Consider the following 15,268-nt stretch of genomic DNA (forward strand, 5'->3'; position numbering starts at 1 on the left):
TGGTCGGGAGAGGTAGGCATAATCAGAGTCGTTGACTTCGAGGAGTCCGACTCTGAATAGCCGCGAGCGACCAGTGCCCGTGCGCACTGGGGGTCGGTTGGAGGGGTTTTAGGAGCAGCCACGAGCGGACAGAGCAGCAGGGAGCGAGAGGCACAGCAACAAATGTCGACACCACCATCTCCCAATAAGGGAGCGAGTGCAAATCACACCAAAACGGGTGGAAGAAAGAAAGAATCAGCACCACCATCTCCGAAAAGGGAGTGAGTGCAAATCACACCAAAACGGGTGGAAGAAAGAAAGAATCAGCACCACCATCTCCCGAAAGGGAGCGAGTGCAAATCACACCAAAACGGCTGGAGGAGCTCCTCCATGGTGGCAGTCCCAGAAATATGGAGGCTACCCACAGTGGGCAAAAGGTAAGTCCCACAGCGGTACCCCGTGTGGGGCCGCAAGATATCTCTTACTCCTCGGAGGAGAGTGGGCAGGACCAAATTTGGTCAGACCCTGACCAAGGCACAGGTTTACATAACCCTGAAGGAGGGGAGAAAGTGGGCTCTGCATTTCACCCTGTGTAGGAAATGGACAGAGCAACGCGTAGAAAGGCTGTAAAGAAGCTGCAGGACGTCAGTGGCGAAGGTGCCGGGGACCTGCAGCAGCAGCCGCCGGCACAGGCAACTTGTATGGAGACATCAGCTGTGCCGGATTTAAACCCCGCGCCGGGAAAATCAAATCCTAGACCGGGCGGGAAGGCAAAGCGCAAAGTACATCACTGCGAAAGTGATGTGGAGAAACAGCCTCCGGATAATACTTACCGATACCGAAGTAAGGATGAGCAGCTGCAGGATATAGCGCAGCCAGTAGCGGCCACTTTCGCGGAGCTGGGAAACCGGTACGAGTGGCTGCAGCATGTTCGGCCGTCAGCGACAGGTGCCGGGGAGTACCGGGACTGCGAGCAACGGCACAATTATATGGGGCGGCCGGGAGCGACCAGTGCCCTTAGGCATGGGGACCGGCTGCGGCAAAAACCGCGTGCGACTAGTGCCCGAGAGCACGAAGGTCGGCAGGAGCGGTTGGATAAAAGTACATGTCTACACATCACCTGCAAGCCAATACCTTTGCTGAGGTGTTGGCAAGACATTTACCTCCGGGAAATTGTGGGGCTCTGAATGTGGCCAGTGTTAACTGAAGTATTTGGAGACACGTTGGTCAGGATGCTGGCTTCAAATCTGACCAGTTAGCCTTACTCACAGGTGTGCTTTTGTTCCCCTGAAACAGACATTATTGGAACAGACATTACTGTGTAATCCTGAGATGGGAATGCTATCTATCAGGAATTGTATTGGACTGCTGGATCCTTTAGTCTTAGCAGTAACCAAAAACATAACAGGACAAGGTATTGAACCGAAAGAAAGTTCTAAAGTCCTATCAGCGGGATATTAACGGCCGCACTATTAGAAATAAACATGACACTACTTCACCAGGATGCACTGGCCTTATATGCAAACCTGGAACCTCCCAAACCACTGATATAGAATGTGGAGGTATTCATTACTTGCTCCTTAGTTCAGCATGTACTGAACTGAACGTCATTCAGACAAGAAGCAACAAATTGAAGCATATAATATCAGACATTATCTAATTCTGAACGCAGTCACGCGTCATTCAAACAATTTATGGGTCATTCTGACAGGCTAATGAAGTAACCGACTGACGCCACTATGGCGCTAGATGTGGGTACATTTGTTAGGCATGGTCATAACCTAACATTAACAGTGACCAGTTTTATGGACACCGGGAGTAGTATGTCAACTATGGGTAGAAACTTACCGACACCACGTGACTATCTGGCCAACTCTATTTGTAAATTGAAATGAATTCTTATTTTATTCAGACATTTAGGTCTGAACGAAATGATATTGCCTGCAGCCATATAAGATTATAAACAACGGTGGTAGAAGGCAGAACCATTCATCACCATCCATCATAGACCTAACTTACTGGTTCTTTCTAGCAACATGGAGAGTTACCCATGTTACTATCTATATTAACCTATTTATTGTACAATTGAAAGCACCTCTTGTACACCTAGGACTGACGGACCATAGGCGGAATCTTTTCAGCAGGTCGCAGACAGTCCACTCATTCAACAGTACTTGGTATTCTCTAGAAATAGGAAGTACGTTCATAACTATTATCACCCACAGATCTATAAACAGCCATCTGTTCTGGAATTCCTGGCAAGCCTCCATTACGATGAGAAGCTTAGTCATAGTACCATAATTGCGCCAGGAGTGCTCTGTCTACATACCTGTCGAAAGTACAGAGCGACATTCTGTGGGGACACACACACTGGTAACAAAACTCATTAAGGGCATGTTAAAATTAATCCCCAAGAACTAGGTACATTCATATATGGGATGTGAGTTTTGTACTGACCAAGTTAAGAAACTGGTCTCCAGCTACAGCTCTGTCATTACAGAAACTGACTATGTAAACAGTCATGCTGATGGCCTTGGTCACGGCGCAAAGAGTCCAGTCACTACAGAAACTAAGGCTGGACAACATGATGATTTCATCAGGGAATTAAACCTGTCACATCAATCAAAGGGTCAAACCGAACAGACAGGGGTCAGCAGGCCTAAAAACAAAGTACAGAGCCTATACGACAGATGGTCGTTGCTGTATTATAACTCATTTACTATCATACATGAAGTATGCTAGATCATCAGAGGGAAGAAATGTCACGTTTATCAGCTACTAATAGCCACTCAAAACAGTGACAGTCCAGATCATCTCTAAATGGCTAAGCTAGTCCTGACAAAGGCTGGAGTGGACTCTAAGGAGAAATTAAATCTTACTCCATCAGGGCTGCAGCTACATTGGCAGCTATGAAGCTGGACGTACCAATGGACAAAACCCTCAAGACAGTAGAATGGTCAACGGAGGAAACTATCCAACGACTTTATAACAAACCAGTTATTGAACCTGGAAGAATTGCAGAAACAATTTTAAGTTCTGCATATAATTCACCGCATAAATAGGGGCAATAATTGGAATTAATATTTTACAGTTGGGTTTCAATATCGTATTATGTTTAATGATGTTAACATCATTCTCCCCACAACCAAGGCAGTTGTGAAGCATGGACTCGTTCCACGGCATGAGGTCACAGAGCTTTGAAGTCTTCACGTAGTCACTCACGTGACTCCGAAGTAAAATAGTAAGATTAAATGAGAACTTACCAGTTTGAAGTTTGATCTGTATTTTATGAGGAGGAACGTTGAGGGAATACGTGCCCTCCGCTCCCAGCCTCGATTAGTCATATCTTAAACTGGTATCTCTTTGATAATCTTACTATATTAGGTCATTATAGTGTTTCTGTGACCTTACACCGCTGCTTTGAAGGATGACACGCATGCGTCGTAAGCGGGTTCTTCACGTATTCCCTCAACGTTCCTCCTCATAAAATACAGATCAAACTTCAAACTGGTAAGTTCTCGTTTAATCTTACTATTCTTTTGCATTCATTAAGCTTCCTATTAAAATGGAAACTCCTATTTATTATAACTATAAAAGCCGCCTAGTACCAGTTAACCATAAATGTCACCTCATATCTGTTTTGCTTGCTGACATAAACTGTATTAATCTATGGAAATTAAGGAGCGTTCTGGATATATCTCTACATACAAACCAATCTTTCCACAGTTCATCAGGATAGGACAGTTTCTTCCCAGCTGTTATTAGGCAACTGAACCATCCTATCAACAACTAGAGAGGGGTCCTGAGCTACCATCTATATCATTGGAGACCCTCGGACTATCTTTGATCGGACTTTACTGGACTTTATCTTGCACTAAACATTATTCACCATTATTTATTTTATTATGTATCTGTACACTTGTCTTTCCGCTGACTGGTTAGCATGCAACAAAAAAGCATTTCACTCTATCTTGGTACACGTGACAATAAACTAAACTCACAAATTAAAGAGCTGTTATGTTTTCTATGGGTTTTACTCATTGTTTATCTCTCTCTGTGTGGCTGGGAAATGGAAGGCGGAAGAAGGTAAGCAGTGGGCGACGAAATTCAAGATTCTTTGGATTTCAATCATGCTCACCACAGAATTGGGGTCCATGTTTCTATGGGAAGAGTTTGAATGGTTAATAATTATTGATACTTACTGCTAATACAGACACCCCGGCCATGGTGTTGGGCTTGGGGCCTGTGTTGAAGTGTTTCTGTAACTTTCCAGCTACGGAAAGCTGGTACTCATTCTCTGGTAACCCATCGTCCTAAATCAAGAGAATCAAAAATAACGAGGGGTTATTCAAAGAAAATACCTGTTTGTACTGACATAATGCAACATTACATTGTATATGTATTGTAATATGATATAATATAATGACAATCATGTTTTGCCTATCCACTAACGCAACAAAAGCTTTTCACTGTACCTCGGGACACATGACAATAACATAAATTTGTAATATAATACGTAATATAATATACCATGAGAACCTAGGGGGACCCAGCGGGGGGCTGCCGAGATCGAAAGGGGACCCGGTGAGAGGGGCCAGCGGGGGGGGGGGGGGGGGGGGTGTGGCGCCTTCTGCCATGTATGGCGATAGACTTGGTTCATCACTGTGAGGGAATAAGACTAATAGCCCTGTCCCACGGTACGAGTTCATTCCAAGAGCTCTCCCGAGTTTAAAAAAATCAAACTCGTGGTAAGCACGGAGAATGAACGTAGTGGGTACGTCGGAGCTCAGGGACATCTCTTACCGGCTCATGATGCGAGCGGCAGGTACTCGGGAAGAATCGCTAACGGCAGGTAAGCACGGGAAGACTCATAAGGTTTTTTCAACATGTTGAAAAATGTCCACGAGAGCCCCGAGTACCAACAAGTGGCCATTACTCCGAGTTCGAATCAGGGCAAACTCGGGAGAGCTCTTGGAATTAACTCGTACCGTGGGACAGGGGTTTTACTTTTTATAAGTCGGTCAGCGCCAGAAACGTGGCAACTCTGTGTTCTGCCCAGGTACGTTTTGCTGTATGATTTTACTGGGTTGTATGCAACAACAAAGAATTTCACTCTACCTAGGTACATGTGACAATAAAGTAACTCACTTCCCCTCACCGACACACCTACACCTCAACTAATCCCCTCGCCTCACTAAACCTCTCGCCTCGACGATATCTCACTACCAAACCGACTAAACTGTACCTCACTAAACCTCGCCCCTCAAATAAACCTCACACCTCATCTCACACCTTAACCCCACCTCAACTTAACTATACCTCCCACCTCATGACTAAACTCCACCTCATACCTAATCCGCGCCTTGACTAATCGCCGCCTCTCTCCCGCTATTTACAGCCCCCCCCTTTGGTGGCGCCTCACATGAACAGAATGGTTCCAAACAGGGGGGCAGGGCCGATCGCGGAGAACAGTGCAAGCGCATTGCCCAAGAGAGCCGGTGGGAGGGGAGGGTTGCACGCAAGCTGATGTTGACATCGAGCCGGAGATCCGTCCCTCCCACCCGTGGCACCCGCAGCCCCTCCCTGCGGAAGCGGGAGAGAGGCGGTGATTAGTCGAGGCGGGGATTATGTGTGAGGTGGGAGGTTTATTCGAGGCGAGGTTTAGTGAGTTGAGGTTTAAGTGTGAGGTGAAGTTTAGTCGAGGTGAGGGGTTTAGTCGAGGTGAAAAATCAGATTTATGTTTAGGAAAAAAAAAAATCGGAAGAATATCTGGACTAAAGTCGCTTCTGGGGCCCCTCCGGAATTAGGGGCTCTGGAGCTTGAGCTTCATTAGTTTCATAGTAGATCAGCCCCTGGGTGAGTAGCTGGAACACATTACCTGGTGTGCTTGGGGAGCCAGATATAATAGTGGTGTATAAGAGGATTTTGGATAGGCACATGGATATGCAGGGAATGGAGGGATTTGCACTATGTCCAGGCAGATAAGAGTTGATCTTGGCATCATGTTCAGCACAGACATTGTGGACTGAAGGGCTTGTTCCAGTGCTGTACGGTTCCATGTTTTACATGTCCAGTGGTATGAAGTTAGACACAAAATGCTGGAGTTACTCAGCGGGACAGGCAGCATTTCTGGAGAGAAGGAATGGGTGACATTGTAGGTCGAAACCCTTCTTCAGACTGAAAGTCAGGGGAGAGGGAAACTGGAAATATGGAAGGGTACACTGAGGATGTAAGGTGTGAAAATGACAGATCAAAGCAGACGATAATCAGGGAAGTGTAGGATAGTTCATTGTTGGCTGAGGGGAAGGTGACAATGAGGCATACAAAACTTTAAATTAATCAGGACGGTGAAATGACATTGATTTCTCTAATTTTCTCCAGAGATGCTGCCTGACCTGCTGAGTTTAGTTTAGTTTAGGTTAGAGATACAGCATGGAATCATGCGCGTCGGCCCACTGAGCCCATGCCGACCAGCAATCCCCGGACACTGGCACTATTCTACACACACTAGGGACAATTTATTATTTTATTGAAACCAAATTAACCTACAAACCTGTACATCTTTGGAGTGTGGGACCCTGGGAAAACCCTTGTGGTCACAGAGAGAACGTACAAACTCCGTACAGACAGCTCCCATAGCCAGGATATAACCTGGGTCTCTGGCGCTGTAGAGCAGCAACTCTACCACTGTGCCACCATGCTGGACCTTGCCCCCCAATCGACACAATTATTGTTCAATTATTGAACTGTCCCTCCAGCCAATGAGAGGAAATATATTTCAATCATAAAAACTGAAGTAAGACATTCTAACGAAGCCATCACTAAGATAACTCAGAAGGCCATAATAGACAATCAGCAATCGAGGCTTACATTCACCCAGGGATGATCCAGTAACTGCTGTGCAGAATATCGCTGTTCTATTTCAACCTGAAGCATCATGGTGATAAGATCCTGAAAATAAACATCCATCTGGTTCATTAAATGTTTTCTTGCAAAGATTAAGAACAATTATTTTTCTTATGTATCAATACACTGTAAATGGATTGATTGTAATCATGTACTGTCTTTCTGCTAACTGGTTAGGACTCAACAAAAAACTTTTCACTGTACCTCAGTACACGTGATAATAAACTAAACTGACTGAACTGAACGATAGGTGTGGAAATCATCAGTAAGCAATCATTCTTCATTCCAACATAACAGATCTGCTATTATTCATAATGAGATTCATTCAGTATCGATAGAGAATTACATTTGATTCTACTCAACAATGGCATCAATGCCATCAGCCGCACTTTAGAGTCGCACAGCGTGGAAACAGGGCCCTCGGCCGAATCTGCACACACCAACCAACATGCCCCATCAATACTAGTCCCACCTGCCTGCGCTTGGACCATATCACTCTAAACCTATGCTATCCACGTATCCGTCCAATTGTCTCTTAAGCGTAACAATAGTACCTACCCCAACTATCTCTGGCAACTCATTCTATACATTCACCACCCTTTGTATAAAGATATTAGTTTATAGTTAGTTTGGGGCGGCAGAGTGGAGCAGTGATACAGTTGCTGCCTTACAGCACCAGAGACCGGGTTCGATCCTGACTACGCTTGCTGTCTGTACGTTTTCCCTGTGACTGGCATGGATTTTCCCCGGAAAGCTCTGGTTTCCTCCCACACTTCAAAGATGTACAGGTTTGTAGGTTAATTGGCTTGGTATAAATATAAATCGACCCTAGTATGTGTGGGAAAGTGTTCGTTTGCGGGGATCGCTGGTCGGCATGAATTCGGTGGGCCGAAGGGCCTGTTTCCGCACTGTATCATTAAACTAAAATAAACTAAACAGAATAATTTTGTTTAGAGATACAGCGTGGAAACAGGCCCTTCGGCCCACCAAGTCCACACTAACCAGTGATCCCCGTACACTAACACTATCGTACGCACTAGGGATAATTTACAATCTTTACCAAAGCCAATTAACCTACAAACCTGGACGTCTTTAGAGCGTGGGAAGGAACCAGAGCACCAAGAGAAAACCCATGCTCACAGGGAGAATGTACAAACTCCATACAGACAGCCCCCATAGTCAGGATTGAACCCGTGTCTCTGGTGCTGTAAGGCAGCAACTCTACCACTGTGCTACTGTGCTGTCCTGTTTACTAAGATTTGAAATACTGTTCAAAACCTATCTCAGCCAGTTAAATTTGATATAATTACCAATGGCGACACATTACATTTATTTTACCCAGAACAATTACATCCTGTCCTTTATTATAGATAAGCATTTCGGAAATCAGTATTAAAGGCAGTCAGGCCAGTCTGGTTTTGTATCCAGGTAAATGAATGTAATCAGGTTAATTATTGATTTATGATCACATCAGTGTCATCCCCATCATGGGATCAGTAATCATCCTGGGAAAATGGGAAGCAGCCACATTATTCCACTCACTCCTGAACTCTCTGCTCTCACTTAAATCAATGATGTTTGCACTGAACTATCCCATCAATTATTAATCAGCATAATGCTGCACCAAGCAATATTAAACTACAATAATAATACTTCTTGTAATTGGTTCGGGGACTTTTCTGCTTGTAAGGTTTTCTGAGGTGAGCGTAGTTCTTGAATTAAATTGTTCATAGTTCATAAGTCATAGGAGCAGAATAAGGTCATTCAGTCCATCGAGTCTACTCTGTCATTCAATCATGGCCATCTATTTTTTCCTCTCAACCCCATTCTCCTTCCTTCTCCCCATAGCCTTTGACACCCTTACAGATCAAACTTAAAGCACACGGTATTGGGGGTTCGGTATTGATGTGGATAGAGAACTGGCTGGCAGACAGGAAGCAAAGAGTAGGAGTAAACGGGTCCTTTCCACAATGGCAGGCAGTGACTAGTGGGGTACCGCAAGGCTCAGTGCTGGGCCCCCAGCTATTTACAAAATATATTAATGATTTGGACGAGGGAATTGAATGCAACATCTCCAAGTTTGCGGATGACACGAAGCTGGGGGGCAGTGTTAACTGTGAGGAGGATGCTAGGAGGCTGCAAGGTGACTTGGATAGGTTGGGTGAGTGGGCAAATGCATGGCAGATGCAGTATAATGTGGATAAATGTGAGGTTATCCACTTTGGTGGCAAGAACAGGAAAGTAGACTATTATCTGAATGGTGGCCGATTAGGAAAAGGGGAGATGCAACGAGACCTGGGTGTCGTGGTACAGCAGTCATTGAAAGTAGGCATGCAGGTGCAGCAGGCAGTGAAGAAAGCGAATGGTATGTTAGCATTCATAGCAAAAGGATTTGAGTATAGGAGCAGGGAGGTTCTACTGCAGTTGTACAGGGTCTTGGTGAGACCACATCTGGAGTATTGTGTACAGTTTTGGTCTCCTAATCTGAGGAAATACATTTTTGCCATAGAGGGAGTACAGAGAAGGCTCACCAGACTGATTCCTGGGATGGCATGACTTTCATATGAAGAAAGACTGGATAGACTCAGCTTGTACTCACTAGAATTTAGAAGATTGAGGGGGGTTCTTATAGAAACTTACAACATTCTTAAGGGGTTGGACAGGCTAGATGCAGGAAGATTGTTCCCGATGTTGGGGAAGTCTAGAACAAGGGGTCACAGTTTAAGGATAAGGGGGAAATCTTTTAGGACCGAGATGAGGAAAACATTTTTCACACAGAGAGTGGTGAATTTGTGGAATTCTCTGCCACAGAAAGTAGTTGAGGCCAGTTCATTGGCTATATTTAAGAGGGAGTTAGATGTGGCCCTTGTGGCTAAAGGTATCAGGGGGTATGGAGAGAAGGCAGGTACAGGATACTGAGTTAGATGATCAGCCATCAGGGCCGGCCTTAGGATGTGCGGGGCCCAATTGGGAACAATTTTGGTGGGCCCCAGGTTCCCAGCCAAGGTGTGTCAGCCCAGTTATTTAGTATATATTATGAAATTGTACACTAGGTGCTATGGATTATACACTGTGTGAATCTCTCCTGCTCCCTCCCGTTTGCCTGTCAGTAGCTCCGCTGGCTTCCAACCTTTACCGTAGCTGCTAATTATGTGATTGGACACAATGCCCTTGGAGACAGCGGCTGATTGGACGGGAGGAGACCTATTTGTTGATTGGACGGGAATTTTATGGCAAGCTGTTTGGTGATTGGATGCAACCCCCTTAGAGACAGCGTTTGATTGGCCGCCAAATAAAATTGTCAAATCTGTAACAAAAATCGCTGGTCGGTGCGAACTCAGTAGACTATCTGTTTGTATCTCCAAACTAAACAGTATAACATGCAGGTACATTCATTTAAAATTAAATTCAGTGATTATTTCACATGATTTCATACTATGTAAAGCTCAATATCTGACCAATTTCTGTTTAACACGTTTGGTCTGCCGTGAGCATTTTTCTCTCCTAAAACAGTTCATATCTAGCAAACCGATCAACGAACCAGACAGCAGTTGGACGCAGTCATGGAAACATAGAAAATAGGTGCAGGAGTAGGCTATTCGGCCCTTTGAGCCTGCACAGCCATTCAATATGATCATGGCTGATCATCCAACTCAGTATCCTGTACCTGCTTTCTCTCCATACCCCCTGATTCCTTTAGCCACAAGGGCCACATCTAACTCCCTCTTAAATATAGCCAACGAACTGGCCTCAACTACATTCTGTGGCAGAGAATTCCAGAGATTCACCACTCTCTGTGTAAAAAATGTTTTTCTCATCTCAGTCCTAAAAGATTTCCCCTTTATCCTTAAACTGTGACCCCTTGTTCTGGACTTCCCCAACATCGGGAACAATCTTCCTGCATCTAGCCTGTCCAACCCCTTAAGAATTTTGTGAGTTTCTATAAGATCCCCCCTCAATCTTCTAAATTTTAGCGAGTACAAGCCGAGTCTATCCAGTCTTTCTTCATATGAAAGTCCTGACATCCCAGGAATCAGTCTGGTGAACCAAGAATGTCCTTCCTCAGATTAGGAGCTCAAAACTGTACGCAATACTCCAGGTGCGGTCTCACCAAGACCCTGTACAACTTCAGTAGATCCTCCCTGCTCCTATACTCAAATCCTTTTGCTATGAATGCTAACATACCATTCGCTTTCTTCACTGCCTGCTGCACCTGCATGCCTACTTTCAATGACTGGTGTACCATGACACCCAGGTCTCGTTGCATCTCCCATTTTCCTAATCGGCCACCATTCAGATAATAGTCTACTTTCCTGTTTTTGCCACCAAAGTGGGTAACCTCACATTTATCCACATTATACTGCATCTGCCATGCATTTGCCCACTCACCCAGCCTATACGTCACCTTGTAGCCTCCTAGTTTAGAGGGGTTTAAACGGTTTAGAGACGTTTAGAGGGCTTCAGATGGGTTCAGATGGGTTTAGAAGTGTTCAGACGTGTTGTAGAGGGAAATGGGGGAGGGGGGGGGGGAGATAGAGGGGATTGAGAGGTGTTCAGAGGGTCCCAGAGGGGTTTAGAGACGTTATAAGCCCCCCGTGAGAAATTGTATTCCTCTGAAATTGAAGATAGACATAAAGCTGGAGTAACTCAGCAGGACAGGCAGTGCAGCGACTCTGGAGGGAAGACCCTTCTTCAGACTGAACTGAACTCTCGTCGGTGAGAGTACTTGTGATTGTCTGAAGAAGGGTCTCGACCAGAAACACAACCCTCTCCCCAGAGCCGCTGCCCGTCCCGCTGAGCCACCTTCAACTTCAGAGCCAAACAAAAAACACAGAGTGCTGGAGGAACTCAGCGGTCAAGGCGGCTGCCTCACCCGCTGGGTTTCTCCAGCATTTTTGTCTACCGCTAAACGTCAATGATTCCGGGAATGCTGAGGCAACAGGGTGAGAGAGCTAGAGAGAGACGAGATGGGGAGCGGGAGAGAGAGCGCGAGAGAGAGGGAGGGAGGGAGGGAGAGAGCAAAACACAGAGAGACACAACGTGGGTCGGTAGGTGAATGACTAACCTGCACACCAGGAAGAAGCCCCTTCTCGCGGTCCGGGGCCCTCACTCATGATGTTGAGTTTAAAGAAATTCTCAATGTGTCATCGATCTACATTCCTCAGTAAATGTAATTGTGTTTTAAACAAGTATTTATGACACCGCGTGAATTTTATTCAAAGGAACACGGCGTCATTAATACTCATTCAAAACACAATAACATTTACTGAGGAATGTGGATGGATGTAGATTGATATAACAACTTGTTAACTACTTCATGTTAAGAAGTGCTAACAGTACTAGTTAACAAATCGTTTGTGTCTGATGGCCGTGCAGCGGCTGTTATACATGGTCGTTTAAAAAAATAAATCTTTATTTAACAAAAAGAATTTGTATTTCCGTACGAAATACGGAACATTAGTGCGGGGCCCCCATTAGGCGCGGGGCCCAAATGGGGGCAATCGGTCAAATCGGCTTAAGGCCGGCCCTGTCAGCCATGATCATATTGAATGACGGTGCAGGCTCGAAGGGCCGAATGGCCTACTCCTGTACCTATTTTCTATGTTTCTATGTTTCTATCAAGAACTTATCAATCCACGTTTAAAAAATACCAATGACTTGGCCTCCACAGCGATCTGTGGCGATGAATTCCACAGATTCACCACCCTCTGCCTGAAGAAAATCCTTGATAAATCACATATATCAAGGCGATAGTTTGACCTGAGCTTTCCCTGAGCAAAGTGAAACCACATTAATGGAACATGGAACAGTACAGCCCAGGAACAGACCCTTTGGGCCACAATGTCCATGCGGACCCTGAAGCTAAGTGAAACAAATCTCCTCTGCCTGCAAGCGATCCATATCCCTCCATTCCCTGCACATTCATATGCCTATCAAACAGCCTCTAACACACCATTATTGTGTCTGCCTCCACCACCACCACCACCCCCTGGCAATGGATTCAACCACTCGTTTACACTGATCTAATCCAACTTTATTCTCTCCATATTGTTATCAACTTTCCCCAGATTCTACCTCTCAAATCCACACCATGGGTAATTTACAGAGGCCAATCACCTTACTAAACCACATCTCTTTGGGATGTGGGAGGAAACTGGAGGAAATCCATATGGTCACAGGGAGAACGTGCAAACTCCACACAGACAGTACCCGGGGTCAGGATCGTACCTGGGTCTCTGGCGCTGTAAAGCAGCAACTCTATCCACTGCGCCACAGGGGCAGCCACTACATTAAAAGGCCAGCACTGGCATTTGATCAAAGTGTCATCTATCTGCTCTATGTACCTCTTCGAGATGTCACTGCACAGTAGACAACTAACGACATTCAACTTATTTGCCTCGGCAAGATTTATGAGCAAATTATTAAAACACTTTGAAACCAAAACCTACTGTGCCTAGTTTTTGCCAACAAATATTCTATATATAGTCTTCTAGGTAGTTTAATCATCTTTAACCTTCATAACCTTGGAACAGGCACAAGCTTTGATGATAATTAAACACTCTTGATTCTTGGATGAGATAATATTGCATCTGGTGTAGATTCAAGGAAATGCAGATGCCGGTTAATGCACAAAAGGACACAAAGTGCTGGAGTAACAGGAGGCCAAGCATGCATCTCTGGAGAACATGGATAGATGTATCTGGTGTATGACTGAGCAGTATGTAACAGCATACAGGAGCTCATCTTACATGTTGTGACTTGTAAGTCGTTTGTCATAAGTCATTATGTTTGGAAGTCGGGTTTAGTTAAGAGATACAGTACAAAAATGGGCCCTTCGGCCCACCAAGTCTGTGCCGACCAGCGATTCCAGTATGCTAACATTATCCTACACACTAATAACAATTTACAATTGTTACCACAGCCAATTAACCTACAAACCTGTACCTCTTTGGAGCGTGGGAGGAAACCGAAGTACCTGGAGAAAACTTAAGCGGTCACAGGGAGAGCATATAAACTTCATACAGACAGCACCTCGTAGTCAGAATTGAACCTGGGTTTCTGGCGCTGTGAAGCAGCAACTCTACCGCTGTGCCACCATGCAAGCAGACCGTTACATTCACTGGGATAGCAGATGTTAGCAGATACTCACTTTTGCTGAGTCTGAAATATTTTCCCAGTAGGGAGATGGAAACTCCTGGTGTCCCATCAGTATCTGGTCAAACAGGACTTCCTGATCATTGCTTTGCCTGCAAAAAAACATTATCTTTTATTTAATGCTCCATTTTATATTTTTCTCTGGAAGATCTTAATATGTTTATTGCAATAGGAAGCCGAAGACACAAATTACTTAATATAAAGACGGCACATTGGTGCAGCGGGTAGAGCCGCTGCTTCACAGTGTCAGAGAACCCAATTCGCTTGATCCCAACCTGCAAACTCCACACAAAGGCCATTTTCCATGTTGTATCTTTCAATCAATCAAGAACAAGTGACCAATTCCAACATCAAGTTATGAAACAAAGTGCTGGAGTAACTCAGCGGGTCAGGCAGCATCTCTGGAGAACATGGAAAGACAACATTTCGGGTCGGGCCTAATCTGCAGATGCCACGGATGGCTGTCATTGGGTATTTTTAAGGCGGAGATTGACAACTTCTTGATTAATGTGGGTGTCAGGGTTTTCGGAGAGAAGGCAGGAGAATGGGGTTGAGAAGGAAAGATAGATCAGCCGTGATTGAATAGTAGAGTAGACTCAGTGGGCCGATCAGCCTAATTCCTAATTCCGCATCTATGACTTATGAACATGACCTGAAACGTCACCTATCCATGTTCTCCAGGGATGCTGGCTGATCCACTGAGTTACTCCAGCACTTTGTGTCTTTTATTGTAAAACAGCATCTGCAGTTCCATGTGTCAACATCAAGTTATGTTTCAATGATGATATGGGGAGAAGGCAGGCACAGGTTATTGATTGGGGACGATCAGCCGCGATCACAATGAATGCTGGCTCAAAGGGCCGAATGGCCTCCTCTTGCACCTATTTTCTATGTTTTCTATGTTTCTATGATTTTCGACTTTCAAGGTGCTCCTCATGTTTTTCTGAGTTTTATAAATTGTAAATTTGGGTTTGTTGTTAATCCATTAAAAATAAGGACCATGATCAGCGGGTCGATCTTAATCCACACAAATGAACTGAGTAGCCAATAATTGAGGGTGTGGAGTGTACCTACCCACGAAATGGAGGGAACCCACACAGCAAGATGTACGTTATCACACCCGCGGCCCAGATATCTACCTTCAGACCATATCTACGGAGAAAATCAAAGTGCAGAGATTAAAACAACAATCCTCAAAATACATTTAAGCAGCGGTAAAATTGTTGCC

The 15,268-nt window shown here is 44.9% G+C and overlaps 1 protein-coding gene across 3 annotated transcripts in view; it reads right to left on the minus strand.

The window, feature by feature from the left end:
- Positions 1-15,268, minus strand: part of dclk1 (doublecortin like kinase 1) — a 183,738-nt gene that overhangs the window by 28,045 nt on the left and 140,425 nt on the right. For all 3 annotated transcript variants that reach the window (XM_033022909.1, XM_033022908.1, XM_033022910.1), the window contains 4 exons: positions 15,115-15,192; positions 14,036-14,132; positions 6,850-6,930; positions 4,182-4,292 (listed from right to left, as the gene is read on the minus strand). In XM_033022909.1, coding sequence (XP_032878800.1) covers positions 4,182-4,292; positions 6,850-6,930; positions 14,036-14,132; positions 15,115-15,192 — 367 coding nt within the window. The remainder of the gene's footprint in view (positions 1-4,181; positions 4,293-6,849; positions 6,931-14,035; positions 14,133-15,114; positions 15,193-15,268) is intronic.

Source organism: Amblyraja radiata, chromosome 6 (assembly GCF_010909765.2).
Source record: "Amblyraja radiata isolate CabotCenter1 chromosome 6, sAmbRad1.1.pri, whole genome shotgun sequence".
Classification (NCBI taxonomy): domain Eukaryota; kingdom Metazoa; phylum Chordata; class Chondrichthyes; order Rajiformes; family Rajidae; genus Amblyraja; species Amblyraja radiata.